General features: G+C 54.7%; 1 protein-coding gene across 2 annotated transcripts; it reads right to left on the bottom strand.

The window, feature by feature from the left end:
* Positions 1-7,598: 7,598 nt before the first annotated feature.
* Positions 7,599-17,439, bottom strand: TBX1 (T-box transcription factor 1). 2 transcript variants are annotated; one of them, XM_054288921.1, is made up of 8 exons: positions 17,406-17,439; positions 15,774-16,188; positions 12,485-12,586; positions 10,939-11,110; positions 10,560-10,715; positions 9,085-9,152; positions 8,778-8,878; positions 7,599-8,035 (listed from the first exon to the last, which is right to left on the bottom strand). In XM_054288921.1, the coding sequence occupies exons 1-8, from the start codon at positions 17,437-17,439 to the stop codon at positions 7,599-7,601; spliced, it is 1,485 nt and encodes a 494-aa protein (XP_054144896.1). The 2 variants fall into 2 exon arrangements, with proteins under 2 accessions (XP_054144896.1, XP_054144895.1); XM_054288920.1 differs by lacking the exon at positions 17,406-17,439 and having other exon boundaries at positions 15,774-16,249.
* Positions 17,440-19,306: the final 1,867 nt, after the last annotated feature.

Here is a 19,306-nt window from a genome sequence, read left to right as displayed (position 1 = left end):
ACAAAGGAGCAACTTGTCCCTCTGAGTTAGGTGAGAGGAAGACTGAAAGTATAGAAGGTATGGAGGGCCTTGGAGCAAACCACCAGCAGTGGCCAGATTGTCCCTGGGAGAGGGACAAGGAAGGCAGCAAGAGTACCTGGTGGAACCATCCAGTGATGGGTCTGGCCTCTCAAACTCATACACCAACTTATCTCTGTCTCAGATTTGCCTTTACTTCCCCAGCATCCTTTTTTAAAGGTGTCAGTACACTAGGAAATCCTGTAGACCACAATCTACACCTCTAAATAAGCCTGTGTCCAACCAGAGGAGAGTGGATTTATTTCTGTGCTCTGAAGAGTCATAAAACCAGAAGCTGCAGTGCCACAGGGATAGCAGTGGAAAGGACTGAGGACCTGAAGCAGCCACGTGTACTGCAGCAGAACCACCCTGCAGTAGTAAAAATCTCCTCACAGGAGAGTGACATGGCAGTGAAAAATAAATTAATTCTCATAATTATCTATTACAATTTGAAGTTCTAATTATTAAAAAAAAGGGAATAAAAAAGGCTGTTAAATTTACTTGAGATTATTATGGCTGTTTCCTTCTAGCTTTTATTCTCAGTACACATAAACTAGGGCAGCAAAAAACCATTGAAATCCTCAGATGCTTTCTGGACAGCAATGGTCTCTCTTTCCAACCAGTGGCAGGATTGATGGAGCCTGATTATGTGCAGATCAGGAAATTTAGTGAGGATGTTCAGTGCTAAGCCATTACCCTCCTTCATGGCTCTGGCATCTCACACATGCAAAAGTGCATTTTCCAAGCCCCCATGGCACTGCTTGCTACAAACATGTTCTGACATAGGTAAGAAGGCAGTGGGTGCGCTGGGCCTATGGAATAATTTTTAACATGACAGAGAATGTGGCTGTGGCATTTGTCCTGATGGCAATTTTAAAAATTGCTGCTACTCAGTGATTTGTGGATGCATTGTTTGTGTTCATGGAAAAGCATCTAGGCTGCTCTTAACAAAACACTTCGAGTAAGTATTGTGTGTTCAAATTTTTTTGCCTCAGATATTTTGATGGCATGCAGACTTGGCATCCTGCTAAATAAAGACATTGAGTCTTTATAGATTTATCTCTTGAGCCCATCTAGTTTGAAGTAGTTGACAACAAACAGGAAAGGGAATAGAATGAAAGACTCACTTGATGTTTGCTGAAATAAATGTACAAGGCAGTGCTCAAACAGAACCAGCCTGGGAGAAGGGCTGCCTCTTGCCACCCCTCCTCTGCCCTTTCCAGATGATGGCTTTGCCTGCAGCCCCTCCACTCTCATGCTGGTTCTTGCTGCCAGGTAGGAGCTCCCACCCAGACAAAGGGCAGCTGAAGCAGCCAGGCCAGAGCACCACGAGAAGGGGAACCATTGCCCCCTGCAACAAGGACAGTGGGAGCACAAAGCAAGTGGAGTAAAACACAAATGTCCATCATCCAAGCTAAAACCAGTGACAAAAGCAATAGTGCTAACACCTCACACCAAGGGGCCTCTGCAAGTTTTACATGTTGTTTATTCCATTTTTAACTTCTTTTTTGCAATTTAAAGCCCAAGGACATCAGTCTGACTCCCTGGGCACCAGTGCAGTCACTCCTGTGAAGGCAGGCACTGAGCACAGCAGGGGCACCTGAGGGGTCCTGCCCTGCCCACTGAAGCACCCACTGGTGTCCAGGAGTGTCAGGGAGGAGGAGGACACTGCAGGAACACATTCCCTTTCCTCTCCATCTCCCAGAGACCACCAAGAGCTGTTCACAGCAGTGTAGAATCCAGGCTGGAGTGGACATCACAGCCACTCCCTCTCAGTGCCCCTCTCAACTGTCCCCTGGCAGCTCCAGTTGCACTGGGAGCAGGAGATGGAAGCTGCTCTACAGCCTGGCAGGATGGCACAACATGGAGCAGAGAGCCTTGAAAATGTGTAGGGCCTCTTCTATCTATGCTGCTCCATCTCCTTACAGAATTAGGTCCTAAATGAGACTTTTCTGGCTCTTGTTCTTAATCACTTTGTTACTAGTTCAAATTTATAATTTTAACCTAAATAGAAGTGAGTGATTTATTGTAATTATTTTGTATAGGCTGCTCTTAATAAACTTTTTTTTTTTTAAATCTGGAAAAACATTTAATTTCCCATATGGAAAGAACACATTTATCATACTTTACTTGGATATACTTGGCCAACTATTGCACATATATGCAAAACATATGTGACAAATTCAAGGCTGAATTTCATAAAACAGAAATGCTGTGAAATGTGATATAATAAATATATTACACAGACATATGTGGCCAATTTATAAAACTATGGTATCTTTGGTAAATTTATAATAGGTCATTTCTATTAATGGGGGGAATGAGGGTGTGTTTTCTGGCATATGCAACACCCATAATACTTTGCACAGCCCTCCTGAAGGACAGTGGGCCTTTGGAGAGCAGACTTGTACATGTACATACACTGCGTATATGGGACATGTCTGTGTTTTTCATAATTAATGTGTGTCTTCAAAACCAGCTCTACCTTTTTGCATTGATTGTGTGTGCACATACTAGGCAGGAAAAAAAAAGTATGAAATACTATTCTTTGAGATTTCCAGCCTTTGATACACTATCTAGATTCCCACCGACAATGGTTGTCCCACTGTAACATTTGATAGGCACATGCTGAGCTCATGATAATGGCAATAACAGAAATCTTTGGGTATAGTCACTTTCACCTAGTTTTGTTAAACACCTGTGTAAATTATATATCTTAGTAATCAATTGAATTGGAATAATTAAACGAAGAATAAAAGGCTTATGTTCAGAAAGACGTTGCATCCATACACATGTACATCCCCTACACACGCAGAGTGGGTTCCTAATAACACCAGCTTAAAGCAACGGCTGAACCATTGCTGGCTGAGTATCCTCAAATCGCAACTCACAGGAGACCGCCCCTTCTTATTTATGCCAGAGTGTTTCAAAGGTGAAATCTTTCCTTTAACCCCCTAATCTGCATTTTCCTCTCATCGTGTATTTCCCAGCTCCGGAGGATGAAGCCCCTCTGGTTTTCCGTGCGTGCCGAATCCACCGCGTGCCATGCCCGGCTCTTCCCTCTGGAGGGAGCCGGCTCTTCAGGCAGGGCGGGCCGGGCTGCGCGCAGCATCTTCCTTCTCTTCCTCCTCCTCCGCCGCGGGCACCGGGCAGCGGTACCTGCGGGGACCGTCCGAGGTGACCCTCGGGACACACCGGGGGTGTCCCTGCCCACACCGGCAGTTCCACACAAACCGCGGGTCAGGCCAAAGCACCCGCGGCCTCAACGCGCTGCAGAATTTTGTTTCAATCAGGAAACCGAAGGCAAAGCACAAAGAACCAACACATGTATGTGCACAGAAATGCTCTTCTCCCACCTTCCAGCCGTGTTCCACAGGCTCTCGGCAGCTTTCTGAGCTCTTTGGGCAATGATGCTGAAAGCTGCTTTGCAGGTACTGCTGGGGGTGCTCTTCCAGCCCTCTCCAGGCAGCAGGGCTCAGCTTCTGCCCCCAGCCCAAACCTGTGGGTGCCTGACTTGTTTCTAGCAGCCACAGGGATCCCTTTACGCAGGCAGAACATTACACAACCTGCTTTTCTTATTCCACACAGATCGAGGTACAACTGCTCTTTGGTGAGGGATCCAGCATCACAGGCTGAAATCCACTTGCTGGAGAGGAGGAGTGCTGGCAGGAAAGGACAGTGCCCCAGCTGAGGTGCCCCTGACCCATGTAGCCCCACTGGCCATGGCTCTGTGTGGAGATGCACTGGAAGCCCACAGCTCATGGGAGACCCACACTGTCCCCAGCAGTCTGCTGCACACAGAACAGCTTTCTATACCTGCTACAGTCCTCGGGTCATTCTCCACCCTGCCAGCCACTGTTACACACACTGCAGCAGGAAGCCAAAGCAGCTGCTCCCCTGGCCAGGGCCATGGGTACATGTGCCTGATATTGACTGAAGAGATGCCAACAGCCCAGCATACTGAGAGGCAGCTGCTGGGGACTGCCTGCACAATTCTTGCCTGAGAGTTATAGGGTCTCCCTGAAGAGAAGGAAAGACTGAAGAGAACATCTATGAAATGTGTAAAGAGTGTGCATGAATACTGCAAACACACAGGAGTCTCATCCTGATGCTCCTATCCTACATTGAATTTAATCAATTTCACAAGCAAGGACAGAATAAAATCAACTGCAAAAAACCATTTCTGAAAGCTGGAGCTATCCCCAGTGTTTGGGTTAAGTGATTAAGCAAAGGCCACCCTTGTTCCACCTGCGTGGAACAAGGAACTAATCCTGGATTTATCCACTGAGCTGGGTGATGTGGTTTGCAGACCTCAGAAGCAATCACTGAACTCAGCCTGTACCTCCTGAAAATGAGCTAGATGGCTAATTTGTTCTCTAGCCCTATTTGGAAAATACAAAGGATGCTTGTAACCTCCACACTTGGGCCTGTTTCACAGCAGCTTTTACAGACCCTTCATGTGTAAGTGCTTTGTGTGACCTGAGGTACCCACAAGTGGAAGTTTTGCCTGGAAATGTGGCTGCCTTCTGTCCTAGTGTGTGCCATGGCCCTTGGTGACAGCGTGGGCTCAGTGAAGTTTAACCAGACACGAAATCACATCATACAAACTCATTCCCCAAATCAATCTACAATGCATGGCCTATACATGATATGTCCTGACTAACAGGCTGACAGGTCATATGACATTAAAGTGTTACAAATTTTCTGTGATTTTCAAAACTGGTCAATCTGCAGCATTATGGGGTTTTATTTATTTGAAGTGGATTTTTTCTGGATAGAAAAATGACCCTTTTTGTTTCCCATATCTATAACACTCCCATCCAGTGAGACATTGTTATGGAAGGAGGGACACCAGTCAAAGCCCTGAAGAATTCTGATTTAAGGATTGAAACACAACATGAACAGGACTGCTAATGTGCTTCAATGTGAACATGTGTAAGCACCTTGCATGCTGATGGACTAAATGCATGGTTAGAAATACCATTTTCATAGCTCAGACTGTGGGCTTGACACAGCTGCATGGTCTCCTTCCCATTCAGCCTCAGGACCTCTGCAGTGGTTCTTTAGCACAGAACACAGATGGTGATCCTGAGGGCCCTCTACCCACAGCCATAGCTTGAAGCTGTGATTTTCTCTTCTTCTAACAAATATAAAATTGAAATTCCTACAGTCAAGGCAAGGAGCCTTGAGCCATTTTCATTAAAGGCACATTTAGTCCTGGCACCTTGGGTCACTCTGTGTGTGCTTAAAGAGAACAGGTGCTTACCAATCCAAACAGATCTGTTTTCACCTGGGAACCCCAACCTTGGACACTGCTGTATTGTGATAGATTAGCACAACCACGGGCACCTGCAGCAAGCAGGGACAGAAGGGAAGGAACAATCACCTATGGAGAGCCACTGTTTGCTCAGACTAAGAACTCTCCTTATTTAAATAACTGCATTTTGTAGGGGAGGCTTAGACCTCAGGGCAGACATGCTGACAAATATACACAAATAATCAAACAAGAAATGAAGGAAAGAAAGAAGAGGAAAAATATTTATAAATGTCACTGTCCAATGTCTTTTCAATTGAAATGAAATAAGATTATCTACATATATCTACAAATATCTACATGTATCTACACTTTGCAGATATGATTCTTTGGTTGTCTTCACTTTTTTTTCCTACACTGCAACTATCAAGAAAAAAAAGGGTTTGTATAATCTTTGAAGGAAATAATAAATATAACAACTTCATTAAACATTTGACCAAAGCTTTGGCACTAATCAGTTTACAGATAACAAATCATACTGAAACCTCTGAAATAACAGCGGCAAAGCAACAGCAACAGAGCACATCCGAGAGCCATTTCCCACTGACTAATAATAGGCACAAGGCTATTTTACATCAACCTTTCTGAGAACATTATGCTTTAGTCAGACATTAAGAATCTCACAATTCACTGCAAATGTCAAATAAAATACATATTTCTTGCACAAGTTTTTTTTATGGATCCAGATATATTTTTTAACAGAAAAAAAATACATAAAATATTCATGGTAGCCTGTATCCCTTCTTAAACCTTTCCAAAAAGGTTTTGGAAGCCCTAAGCTCACTGCCAGAGACAAAATAAACATTGCTATTAACACTGCCACCTGCACAAGGGAAAGAACATGTTTTAAAGAGTTTATAATGAAAATGAACAAACATGGATGAATAGATGACTTTAAAAGAAACAGCCCCCATCTTTTAATGGAGTCATGTGGAAGAATCAGGAAAGTGTTCATAATACTGTATACCAACACAGCTGAGGAGCTGCTCAATACCTTCTCTGAACACAAAGGGACTGCCTTCGGTGAGCATCTGACAAAAACACAAACCAACTATTCAAAACACATCACTGACAAAAACACAAACCAACCATTCAAAACACATCACTGGAGAACTCTGATGAGCAGAGCCATCCTTTTAGCAGTAAGGAACAACTACTGAATGAAGATACTAAAGGAAAAAGAAAAAGTACTTACCAGCATTAAGAGGGAAGATGCAGCAAGCAAGTAATGCAGAATAGATGCTTTAGAACTACTGCAGTTTGGGTCAGCCAAATATAAGGGGCAAATTAGTCAGAAAAAAACCCTGAAGTCCCTTTAAAAGGCACCTCCATGAGAGAGTATACAAGAGCTCAGGAAAGGATGCAGGAAGGCATAATTGTGTGAGGCTGCCTGGGAAGCAGGTGGGGAACACACAGCCTGAAATCTGCAGATATCCCCCCACCCCAGGCTGGTTTTTAAACCTTTGCAGGTATTGTTGGGAAAACAAGATACAAACACAGCTGCACGTGTCTGTGCTCTTGGCCATAGGCCCTTCTCAACAGCTCCAGAAAATGCTGCTTTGCTTAAGGCATCCCAGTGAACCCCAAAACTTACAAATGGGTCAGGGCCAGAGGAGAAGTGGGCAATTTGTTCTGGCAGCGAGGATTCAAAGCACTCCCTTAAACTAAACTCTGCTTCCCCAGGAATCTCCTCAAAGAACCACCTGAGCCACCTGTGAACCAGCCCCCGGTGTGCCCCGGGTTGGGACAGACCGACACCGACAAGTGCAGGACGACACACGGCCCAGGGCCGGCCCACAGCCCCCGCCCGGTGCTCACGTACAGGCCCGGGGGCACCGCCAACACCAAACCTCCAGCAGAAGGCCCGGCGGGCGAGTGAGAGAGGATAAGTCACTTCACCGCTGCCGCCTCACCGTTCTCCCACCGCATCCCAGCCGCCCGACGGTCCTCGGTGCCCGGCACGAACGGAGGCGCGGGAGAACAGAGAGATAAGGACATATGGCTTCATTTATCAAAGTGCAGCCGCGGGTCACACCGCGATGGAGCTCCCGGCACCGCCGCCCTCACAGCCCCCACAGGGCGGGGCGCGGGGCGGGGCCCGGCTGCCGGTGATTGGGCTGTCTGGCTGTCGATCAGGTCACGCTGGCCAATCAGCTCACTCGTAAGGCGGCGGTGGGGGAAAGGCGGGAAGGGGGAGGGTGGTGTCTCTCGTGCCGCCGGTGCCCCGTTACCGGGGCCCGTAGTCGTAGCCGGCGGGTGCCCCGGCCGGCGAGTACATGTTGGCGGCCGCCGCCGCCGCAGCCGCCGCGTTCATGTGGTGGTGATGATGGTGGTGGTAGCCGTGCCCGCGGATGCTGGGGAGGGGGTAGGGCGCGGGCCGGCTCTTCGCCCCCAGGTAGTGGTCGTAGGCGGCGGCCGCCGCCGGCGGGTACTTGTAGGGATGGTGGTGCAGCGGCTCGGACGCGGCGGGCTCCAGGCGCAGTTCGTGGTGCGGCGGGCTGGGCCGGCCGCCGCCCGCCCCGGCCAGCGGCACCAGCCCGCCGCCTCCGCCCGGCAGCGCCGGGCTGAGCACGCGGGACATGAGCTGCTGGTGCGCGGCCTCGGCCTGGTGCAGCGCCGTCCCGCCGGCCTCCCGCTCGAACTCCCGCCGGCTCTCGGCTGCATCTGCGGGGGCAACAGAGTCAGAGCGGCCGCGCCCGCGGGAGCGCATCCGCACACAGCGGGAAGAGGCCGCGAAGGGAAGAGCGGGGCGTGCGGCAGCGGCATGCGGCAGGAACGGGGCTGGCGGGACGGGACCTTCTGACTGCGATAAATGGAGTTGAGTTGACTGACAAGCTGGTACACGCCTGACATTTTTGCAATTGTGTAACACTAAACAAATACAGACTTCCCTTTATTTTGCAGGCCCGGTGTGCGTTGGAAGAAAAGGCCTTCGGTTGTCTTTGCAGTTGTTTGCTCTGGGTAATGGAAAAGCAGTCAATGGGCAGAGGTGCTGTTCGACCTGACTGCAGCTCCTGAATGGAGTGGGTTGGCCCTACACGCACTGCCGAGGCGCATTAAAAGGGCAATGAGAGCAGGAACCTGTGGCCAGCACTGCATCTCTGCCTGAAAAGCTGAGTTTGTTGCTAAAAAGTCGAAAATGGGACACTAAAGGCAAGGGGCAGTGTTTTTTAAAGCAGCAAATTTTCTTAAGCACACAACAGCCAATGTTGTCGTCCAAGGAAGAATAAGTTAGGCTATAAAGGCGGGTATTTTTCTTTTAAAAATAAACGATACCACAAAGCTTATTAGCAATGGGGCTGAGCACCAGCTCGGTGAGCAAGGCTGGCCCCAAGCATGCATGCACGGGCTGTGCAGGCCAGCAGGGCCTGGGAGATGGGCTGGCCTGGCCACTGAGGGCTCTCACCTTTCTCTGTCCCGTTCTGGTGGGCTGGGGAAGAGACTGGATTCCGGGATCTGGCAAAAGCGCTCATGAGAGGAAGAGGCCCTGGCCTGTGGTTCCTGGGCCTGGAAGAGGAAGGGGAGAAGTGATACAGAGCTGACGGTCCAACAGAATGAACAATTTGAGTACTGTCTCTTTGAGTTGCAGCTGGCAAATGGGGCCCAATACGGTGTCCCCCTCCAGGAAACCCTTGTGCAAATGCAAGCTGGGCAGATACATGTGAAATAGGGTGAGTGGGGTATTGCCAAAACCAATAAAAGCATAGCCTTACCAGTCCTCAGGGTCACAGTCTCTGAATCCCTTGGCAAAAGGGTTGCTTGCAATCTTCAACTGCGTGATCTGTAAGAAGAAGTTGGAAAATGTCTCAAAGCAGCACGCAGGGCTCCCTGGCCAAACAGTGAGTGTGTCCCTGGGCAGGCTTTGGGACTCAGCAGTGCTTGGTGTAACAGAGAGGATCCAGGTGGCTGGTGGAGCCAGGGTGTTTTCTGCCACAGAGCACAAACATGTGCTTTCCCTCCACTAGAAAATGCGGGCTAACATGCTGCCTAATATGAGTTCAAGGTGAAGAGAGAGGCAGTGTGAGTCGGCTGCAAAATCTGACTAAATGCACTTGTAAGAAAATGCCACATTATATGGGTCACCACTGGAGCAGTTAAGACAAATCACTGGATAAATCATACTTATGTATTTATTTAATTCGCCAGGGAGAAGGCAGGACATTTTCTATATTTAAGCAAATCCACGGATAAAGTATGTGATTGTGAGTTTCCGGAATGGGTTGAAAAACAAACTTTAAGCCCCTCAGTGACAGTTCCAGCCTTAGAGGTCAAACTGATAGAAAGCAGGAGAGAAAGAGCAGCTGTCCGGAGCCATCAGGCAAATGCCAGCCGGGGAGGGACTCCAGAGCCCCTTAAAGGCACAGCCTTTCTGTGGCCTCGCCGCCTCCACCGGGGCGAGGCGCGGCCCGACCGCAGCATCCCGGAGAGAGCTCAGGTCAATTTGCTCGGAGCCACTGCAGAGGGTGACACTTGCGCCGGTGCTCAGGGACAGCCCTGGGACACAGCCCCCGGACACAGCCCCGGCCTGCGCGGCATCGCCGCGGAGCGGGGCCGTTCGGAGCAGCGCTAAAAGCCCTCGCTATGAAATCGTATTTCCACTCGCTGCTGGGATTCCTGCTCTTTACATTACACTGATGCGATTTGAAGGAGCAATTGGATTAACTGCTGCCCAGAGATCTGCATTAGATTGGGGTGGGGGAGTTGGTTTTCGTTTTGTTTCGTTTTTAACGTATAATTGTATTCTGAGGAGAGACAGACCGCTACGAACTTAAAGCAGTAAAATCGCAAATTTATCCAAACAAATTGTGAGTGACATTTCGCAGCGGGAAGCCTGTAGTTTCCCCACTAGCCCCGGTCTCGGCTTTACATAGGTAATGAGGTCCCCTGGGCGGGGGGAAGCTGGAGATGGGACTAGAGCCCACGTCGCTTCCTCGGCGTACACCGAAGCCGTTCCGCGCAGCTCCCCGGCTATCGGGTTCCTAGCGCTGCCCGGAATGGGTTTAGCAGATGGGGAGAAGGCGGGAATACCCCCAGCCATCCCCGCCGCCGCCGGGCACCCGCAGCCCGGCCTCCAGCCCCGGAGCCGGACGCAGGGGCTGAGCCAGCACCGGATGCACCCGCACCCGTGGTACCTCCGGGGCGACCCCAACCTCGCTTTCTGCTGCCCCGAGCTCCGCTGCTGCCTCACCCGGTGGTTCTGGTAGGCGGTCACTGCCGTGAAGCGCGTCTCCTCGAAGACGAAAGTTTTGAAGTTCTCCTCTGCGTACTTCTCGCTGTCTTTCCGGGGGTCCACGTAGACCACGTGAAAACGCGGCTGGTATCTGTGCATGGAGTTCAAAATGATCTGAATGATAAAACGAGCAAGGAGACAATAACTGATCCAGACGGAGCATGGAGAGAGGAGAGCGCAGCCCCGGCCCTGCCGGCTCCACTGCCCGGGACAGCCGCGGGGCTGGGGCAGAGCCCCCGGGGAGGGCGCGGGCAGGGTCACCCCACGGGAATCGCAGCGCGGGGAGTTCCCACCCCGTGCAGCCCCGTGTTGGACATTTTTACCCGGGAACACTTACATGCCCGTTGTCATCCAGCAAATTGTTGGTCAGCTTGAGCTTATCGAAGGAAACGATCTGCTTCATCCACTGCGCCCCTTTGGCCGGGGAGTCCGGGTGGTAATGGACTCTCCCGGGGGTAGCGGGGTCGGCTTTGCCAGCCACCAGCCAGGAGGAGCTGTGGAAGGCGTACCTGCGGGAGGGGAAGGCACCCTCAGCCGCGGCCCGGGGGGCTCCCGCCGCGTCCCTGCAGCACCCGCGCCCCGCAGAACCCGGCCCGGCCCGATCCCCCCGGCCCACCGAGGGGGAAGCGCCGCCCCTCCATCACTCCCGCTTCCCACGAGAGGAACGAGCTCTTTTCCGCAGCCAGAATTGCTGCGGAGGGGATATACTATTTTATCACATCAGCGATGGAACTGTCGTGCGAGAAATCTGCAGGATGGAGGAAATTTATAGCTACCCGTGTAGATTTGGGAGAGAAGCCACAAAAGCCTCCCCGTTCCTCTAAAAAAAAAGGTGGAAAAAAGCCCTCTATACAGTAATATTCTCGCTTTAAGTGAAGAGTGGAAAGTTGTGTGTAGATTAATAGCAGGTTCAGAATTTAGCAGTCTCGTTTCATTCTTTCAAAATACATATTCAACAGTAACATTTAAAACAGAGAAACCAATCTTCTTCTATACACGTGTTTACTTTAAAAGCCAGTGTTTGCACAGGGGGAATTAGACACCATTGGACTTGAGCAGAAACATTACTTTTTAAAGATATACTCAATTGGATGTTATATATCCTACTTCCCTTGACAAGCAAACATTTCTAGGACGCCCTGAGAATTTGGATATCTGTCTAAATATTTATATATTGGACCCTGCGATTCCTATGCGGGCTGCCTGCTCGGCGTCTTGATCTGAAGCTAAATACATAATGCGCTTTTCACTGTCTTAAAATTAAAGGGGTCCTAAACCAGACCGCATAACTGCCTTGTAAGCCGACAGTTTCCAAGGCCTTCCTACACTGCTGCTGGAAACAAGGGCAGGGTTTTGTGGCTTGGCTGGCTGGTGCCTTTCCAGAACACAAAACCCACTCTCTTCACCCAAGCACCCAGAGAGCTCCCCAGCAGGCACGGCGCGGCTTCGGGACATGTGCTGAGGGGATACAGCATTCAAGGAGCACCGAGGGGATTTTTGTTAAGTGGCAAAGGGTGGAGACGTGCAGCAGTATGACAAGGAGAGCTTTTCTGGGCAGGACAAGGCAGTTCCTGCCATGTGCCCTGTGGAAACCTGCCCTTCTGCCCATGCTGGTCTGGCCCCGGCCACTTGTGAGCCTGGTGTGGAGGCTGAGGGGGCCCTGCGGTCCCGTGCAGCCGCTCCTGGCCCCAGACTCGTTGCAAGGGTGTGAAAGAGACCCCAGGTCAGTCGCATCCCCTGTCCCCTCCCTGTCTCACACCGACAGGTGTCATGCTCAGGGGCACATCCCTGAACCCCCAGAGGACAGGAGCAGAGGGTGGGTAGCACCCACCAGCCCCTATGGCTCCAAGAACCACGAGACAGGCCAGGGATTTGTTACTTGCCGGTAGCGCTTGTCATCCACCGGGACGAAATCCATGAGGAGCATGTAGTCAGCCATAGGGTCCATCCCAAATATCTTCACCTGGAAGGTGGGGAACATGCGCCTGGCACAGAGAGGAGAGAGAAGTGCTACGTTGAGGAGCAGCAGGGAGCCCCGAGGGGCCGGCACGGGTCTCTTCCCCTCCAGCTGCTCCAATACCCTCCCAGCTGTGATGATAAGTCCCCTCACAGAAACCGCTGGCTGGAGGAAGAGGCAGATACACCCAAGCTGCCGTGTTCCCCAGCCCTCGGCAGCATCCTGAAAGGCGAGCCAGAGGGTCCTGCCTCTCCCCCTGGCTCCGGGACTGTTCATGTCAGACACCCGAAATACCCCACAGAGGTGGAACGGAGAGGACAGGGGAAACAGGAGCATCCTCGGCCTTTGCTATGGGGAGATTAAGTGAAAATAATTTCTTTCCCGTGGTATCCCCATCATTTTAGCTGACCTGACTGGAGGCATTACCCTGTCTGCGGACCTGCACTCAAGCTCGGGAGTCTCAGGCAGCCCGTGGGGGTCAAATCTAAAAACTCCGGCAAACAACACGAGGTGATCGAGTTCCCACCTGTGCAGCTTCTGTACCCACCAAACTGCGCCCGTTTGAAAGCAGTGGTTACAGCAACAGCCCCGAGGGCCAGCGGGAGACCTCTCCCAGGCCGGAGAGGCAAACGCTCCCTCTCGGCGGGCAAGGGCTGGAGGGCAACGGGGATGTCCCAGAAAGCCCCGTCCCGGATCTACTTCGTTGCAAGAGCCCGGTCGAGCTCCCGCTCCCCGCACCTTTGTGGAACGAAAGGGGGAGCGGAAAGGAGCCCAGGGCTCCGGAGCTGGGCAGGCCAGGCCCCGCGGCTGCTCCCCCGGTTTTTCCCCACGCAGGCCCCCGGGGACCCACAGCTAAGGCGAAACGAGGATCCCACGCTCCGGGAGGGCACGATTCCTTCAGGGGGGTGCAGTACAAAAGCGACCGGCGGTGGGCTAAGGGAAGGGGCCGGGACGGTCCACCCGTCCCTCCCTCCTGCATCTGCACACACGGGGACCAGGGCCTCGCCCGCAGCTCCCCGGCGGGACACGCCGAAGAAGTGCCCTGGCGTCGGGGCTCGTTATGGCTTCGTTTTGTTTTATAGAATAGTAAACCAAACGAGCGACTGTAGGCAATATTTCGGGAAGAGTGTTTGCAGCCATTGAAAAACCAAAGCCCCAACGAACCCCTGAACAAACAGCCCGATCAAACCCGGACACAGAGAGCCCCCCCGGCTCGTTCTCGGGGCACACGGCCGGACCCGTTGTTCTGTGCCCCTTCCCCCCTCTGAGGGGCGATGGGTCAGCGCGCCTCTGGCTCCGCAGCTCTTCCACAGCGGGCCCAGCGCTGCCGGGCTGCATCGGCATCGGGCAGCTACGTCTCCCTCTCCGTAAGGCTTCAGCTAACTCTGGAGGACGTTTTCAGTCGCTCCCTCTGTTATTATTATTTTTAAACATGTAAAAGCCCCCATTAGCTCCAATTCCGGTGTTTCTTGTTCTAAAACTTAGTTTTAAAACAAACAACCTGAGATGATAAGACCCATCTAGACAAGCAGCAGGGCCAGCCCAGAGGTGCTGGAAGAGAATAGGCTTTGCAGCGCCTTCCCCGAGCCTTTTCCTGCTGGTTGTACCTCGTTTTCTCCTGTTTTTACTCGCTTCTCTGGAGTTTCGACTGTGTCATAAAGTAAATGAAGAAAAGGGAGAGAGAAACCCCCTCAATTCAATTCGAATTGGTTAATTTCTGAAACATTTAGAAATGGGATATTTGCAATCTTTTCGCTCTTGGAGAGCTAAGAAAGACAGATCGAAGAACTCCTGTTTGCAGAGAGCCTCCGCCTGGAGCCTGAACGACCTTTTCCGCTAAGGAAAGCAACGCCGAGCCCGGCGCCGGGCTCAGGGGCCGGGGCCGGAGACAGCGGGGCTGTGCGACCCGGCGCCGGGGCAAGCACCGTCTGCGGGAAATTCCGCCCGGTCCCGCAACGCAGCCCCGGCTGCTTTTGCACCAGGCACCACGGTGATTGTTTCATTTTAGGAAATTGCTAATATTAAAAAAAAAAAAATTCCACCCGAACTTAAAAGGCCACTGCGTACATGAAAGTATGTTTCTTTCTACTTGTTTTTTTTTTTTTTCTTTGGCACTCTCGGGACCCTCAAAATCGCTGACGGGAGAGCGGGAGTGCACGGCCGCGGTCACAGCTCTTGCCAGACCCTTCGGAGCGGAGTCCGACCCTCTCCGCCCGGCCGGCCATCCCGCCGCAGTCAGCCCCGGGGCGAACTCAGAGCAAGCAACGGGGGATTCCTTAATTTGTTTGTTTTTCTTGTCTCCCCCCCGCCGAATCGCTTTAAACCAAGGGAAGACTCAGAACCTGGACAATTCACGGCTCTGCCGGAGCCTGGCAGGGAAAGCCTCGTAGCTCTGCCCGAACCGCCGCGGCTGCGGCGCTTCCCGGGGATCTCCATTAAATGCAGTAACTAACAACTGTAATTGGGACTCCTCTTCCCCCCATATGTTTTGCTCGTTCCTAACGCGATCGCATCAGCCGCTTTCTTTGTTCCCTGCCCAGGAGCGGGGTCCCGGCCCCGGAACCGCGCCGCGGCGGCCGGAGCAGAGCCGAGAGGAGCCGCGTTCAGCCGGGCTCGTTACTCGATAATCGGGAAATGCAACAGCCCTGGAACGCGTTTCAAGGTGCAGAATTAGGGTCTGTTCGCGTCTCCGCCGGAAGGAAAACATCTGCCCGTGCTAAGAATGTATTTAGCAGGTTTTGCACGGTTTGCGTGTTGTTTTTTTCCTTCCCCCGTATCGTTGCTGTCCGCCCCGAGAACACACACCGTCCTCCGGGAACGCGGATCAAAGTCCCGTGTGGGGTCACAGCCGAAGGCGCCCGGAGGAGCACAGCGCCCTTTTAAGCGGGAGTGAAACCCAGTGCCCTGCCTGCCGTCCTCCGCACGCCTTCGCCGTCCGCTCGCAGCAGCAGCCGCGCGTTCTTCCGCAGCACCGAGGCCTTCGGGCCGCAAGAGCTCGCAGATTTCGCCCCAGGAGAAGCGCAAAGATCAAATGACGGCGACCGCCGGGCCGGGCCGGGCCGCTCCGCGACTCGCCCTTATGCAGCAGCTTCAATTTCCCCCCAAACTGCGAATTCAACCACTCGCACCGGATTCTCCCGCCCCGACTGGCCTGGGTGCCCGGGTCCGGAGGGAGAGGCTGGAGAGCCGGGGCCGCTCGGGAGCTCCGCACTGACCTGCCTGCCTTGGTGACGATCATCTCGGTGCCCAGCTGGTTGAACTCGTCCCACAACGCCTTCATCTCTAGTTGGACGCTTACGTTGGCCACCTTCGGGTTCTTCTTCACCGGCGCCTTGGCCGCGGCGGCCGCCCCCGCAGAGCAGCCCGAGACTGCGGCCGGCCCGGCAGCGGCTCCACCGGCGCCCTCGGGCTGCTCGGGGCCTGGGGCCGGCGGGTTGGTCCCGGCCGCCGCCGCCGCCGCCCCGCCGAAAGGGTAGCCGTGCTGGGGCTGAGGCGGCGGGTGCGGGTGCTGCTGAGCCGTGCAGGGCTCGTAGTGCGGCGGCTCATGCTGTCCGTACGGGTCCCCCGGGGAGGGGGAGAGGTGGTACCCCCCGGAGGCGTTCAGGCTGCTCAGGCTGTTGGCCGTGAAAGCTGCAACATCGCAAAAATGGGACAGCTGGGTGAGCCAGGGGCTGGAGATAGCTGAAATCATTCCAAAAACAAGCGGTCAGGGCTCCGCTCCGGCTCCCGCTTTCCCCCCAGCTCCGCGCCGCTCCGCGCGGCCCCCGCCTCCGCACCGGCTCCGCGGGGTGCCCTCCGCCTCCTCTCCTGCCCCGCGCCCAGCCCAGCGGGGCGCCTCCCCCTTTCCGCTTTGCTTGGCCCCAGCCCCGCTCCCCCCGGGGCAGGCGGGGAGCTCGCTGCTCCCGCTGCCTGCCTGCCTAGGCTTCTTTTTTTTTTTTCCTTTTTTTTCTTCTTTTTTTTTTTTTTTTCTTTTGCAAACCCGAGAGGTCTGCCAAGAGCCTCGGCGGTGCAAAGCCCGTGCTATCTCTGCAGGCCTCCCTCGCCACACACCACTCGGGACAAAGCAAACTGCCTCCTTTCGCCCCCTCTCCAAAAAAAAGGAGAGAAAAAAAATAGAGGAGTGGGGAAATCTAGAGAAAGAAATCGGCTCTTATTTCCGTGTAGCTACGCTGCTGCAGGTAACGTCCTTCTCTCTGGAGCCGCGGGGCTGCGGCTGACAGAGGAACTCGGATCTGGTTTGGCAATGCCCCATTCCTTCAATCCCCGGACGAGAAAGAGGAAGAGGCCGGCACCAGAGCAAAGCTCCGGGTCCGCGCCGAGGAGCACCGGGACGAACCCGGTTGTGCAGCCCTCGGCCGCCCGCCCGAGAGGGCCCTGCGGCACATGACAGGCCGCCCGGCGGAGCGGCCGCTCCTTCGGATCCCCTTCGATGCTGAAAAGCTCCTCGAGGTCCCGGGGGTCTCTTGCGTTATTTCTGACGCAGCCCCCCAGGCCGGACAGGGCTGCAGAGCCGGTGGGAGCCGAGCCCCGGCCTGCCGGTGCCTCAGGCACGGCCGGCGCTGTCGGGGGATGCTTTCAGCACCTCCGAGAAAACGCGAGTCCCAGCGGCAGAGCCGTCGAAAGCTGCTACCGGGCCACGGGCAATGCCTTTCTCTAAGGGAGGGCTACAGGGCCCCAGGCGTGCCGGGAGAAACGGCAAAGCCTCCCCCGACCGGCTCCGCGGGCAGGCCGCGTTCCGTGCGCTGCCCCGGGCCCGGCCGCCGGCATGGGCCGAGTGAAAGCCCTCGGGTACGCGGTGCCCGGCGGTCCCGTCCCCGCAGCCCTGCGGGGCCGAGCGCGGCACTCACCTTCCATGTCCCTGGTGACGGTGCTGAAGTGCATCTTCTGAGGGCGGCAGCCGGGGCGGGCGGGCGCGCTGCGGCCGCCGCGGCGCTCCTCCAGCTCTCCTTTCCCTGCTTGCTCGGCGGCGGCGACTGAAATCAGAGAGGCGATACTGAAAGCATTTGCCTTGGGAGACAGAGGGCTGTTTTCGTCCATAGGGGAGACACCAATGCAGGAGCAGCAGGCGCGGCAGCCTCCCACCACGAGCCCCCCCCCTCCCACCCCCTAACTCCCCTCCTTTCTACCGCACCATCCAGGGAGGTGCGAACGAGACCCCCTCCTTCCAGACGGGGGGGGAGGGGTGGGGAAGGGAAACTTAAAAAAAAAAATAAATGCAACAGAAAACAACCTAAACCCTCGTCCCCCCGGGAAGGGCGTTGGGGAGCAAGAAACTTCCCCGGGACCCTTTGTAGCTAGCGCCGAGCACCGCAACGGCGGACCGAGCTCTGTCAGCGAGACGGGACCGGGGGGCAACAAATAAATAATGCCACGAATTTCTTTCCCGGGGTGTCCATTTCTCACCATCCCCCGCCTTCCCCAATTCGTTCCCTGCGATTTATTAATTCGTTTTCTGTCTTCCCTTCCCCTCAACCGCCACCTCCTGCTTCTGCCCCCCTCGTCCCCTCCTTTTCTCCGGCACGAAGGGAAAGTGTCTCCCTTATAGGCGCTTTCCCCATTCAGTGGCTGGGAGGCGTCACATGGAAGCCGGGGGTGTTTGCCTGCAGAAGTGGCGGCGACGGCGGCGAAAGCGAAGTGAAACTCCTGCCGAGACGGTGTCAAAGGGCTGGGGAGGCCCTTCCCCGCCTCCCGGGCACGGCGAGCGGCCGCCGGGGAGGGATGGGATGTGCTGCGGGGCGGGCGGAGGGGCCGCCGGTGTCAATCACGGCGCCGGGAGCCGGCCGACGGGAAGGGAAGAGCCGAGCCGAGCCGAGCCGAGCCGAGCCGAGCCCGGCGTCACGCTGCGGATGTCCGGCACCGAGAGAAGGGATAGCTCTTTTCCTCCAGCTCGCATGCACTGCGGGGCTGGGGGCGACCCTCGGGGCTCGGTGGCCGCGGGGACCCGCGGTCTGAGCCGCCGCAACAGGCGGGGTCTGGGCACGTCAGGGTGAGCAGCGGGTGCAGGTACTGCCGGCCGCTTCGCCCGGATGGGACCCCCCTAGCCCTGGGCCACCAAACTCCCAAAGCGCCCGCCAGCATTCCAGCATTTCCTTCGCCAATTAAAAAAAAATTTAAAAAGCGGAGAAAACGGAAAGCAACGAACGAGGCGGCAGGCGAGCTCCTGCTTAGCCCAGCTTGACAGCCCGCTTCGTCGGCAGCACCTGCGCGGCCCGTCTGGGCCGGGAGCCGCGCCCGGTTCCCGTCCCTGCCCCGGCGAGGACGAGGCGCTACTCACCGCCCGCTCCCGGCCCCTGGCAGCGCCGCGGCGTTCGCCGGGCCCTTCTTTCGCATCGGCGCGGGGCAAGGCGATGCGCCCGCCCCGCCGGCTCCGGCCCAGCCCGGGTACCAGTACCAGTCTCGGTCCGCGCCCCGGTGCCGGTTCCTCCGGGCGGAGAGCTGCACCGAGGTCCCGGGGAATTGCCCCGACGGGGCGGGCGGAGCTGTGGGGCGCGCCGGTGGCTACCGTCGCGGTGGGGGTTGCATAACCCGAGCGATGCGCGGAGAGCCGGAGTGAGCAAGCGGGTTATATATAGCTGCCCTGTCTGTAGCCTGCGGGGCTTGATTCTTCTGTTGAAATATTATCTTTGGATGTGGTAAAAATATTTGCAGAGAAAAATCTAGACTACTCTTACATATTTGAGCATATGTTCCTGCAGCTAACGGCATAAGGGCAGAGCGTGACATGATCGGTGTTTTGTTTCTTTGCTGC

This window comes from Melozone crissalis, unplaced genomic scaffold (genome assembly GCF_028551555.1).
Source record: "Melozone crissalis strain CALT ecotype California unplaced genomic scaffold, PUWL_Pcris_2 ptg000063l_1, whole genome shotgun sequence".
NCBI lineage: Eukaryota > Metazoa > Chordata > Aves > Passeriformes > Passerellidae > Melozone > Melozone crissalis.
This window is presented reverse-complemented; position numbering and strand designations above follow the sequence as displayed.

Excerpts from the sequence above, each read along its gene's own strand:
- TBX1 (XM_054288920.1), bottom strand. The coding sequence starts at position 16,249 with ATGATTTCAGCTATCTCCAGCCCCTGGCTCACCCAGCTGTCCCATTTT. Across the intron at positions 11,111-12,484 it reads GTGGATGACAAGCGCTACCG|GTACGCCTTCCACAGCTCCT; the intron begins GCAAGTAACAAA and ends CCCCTCCCGCAG. Across the intron at positions 8,879-9,084 it reads GACTGTGACCCTGAGGACTG|GCCCAGGAACCACAGGCCAG; the intron begins GTAAGGCTATGC and ends TTCCTCTTCCAG.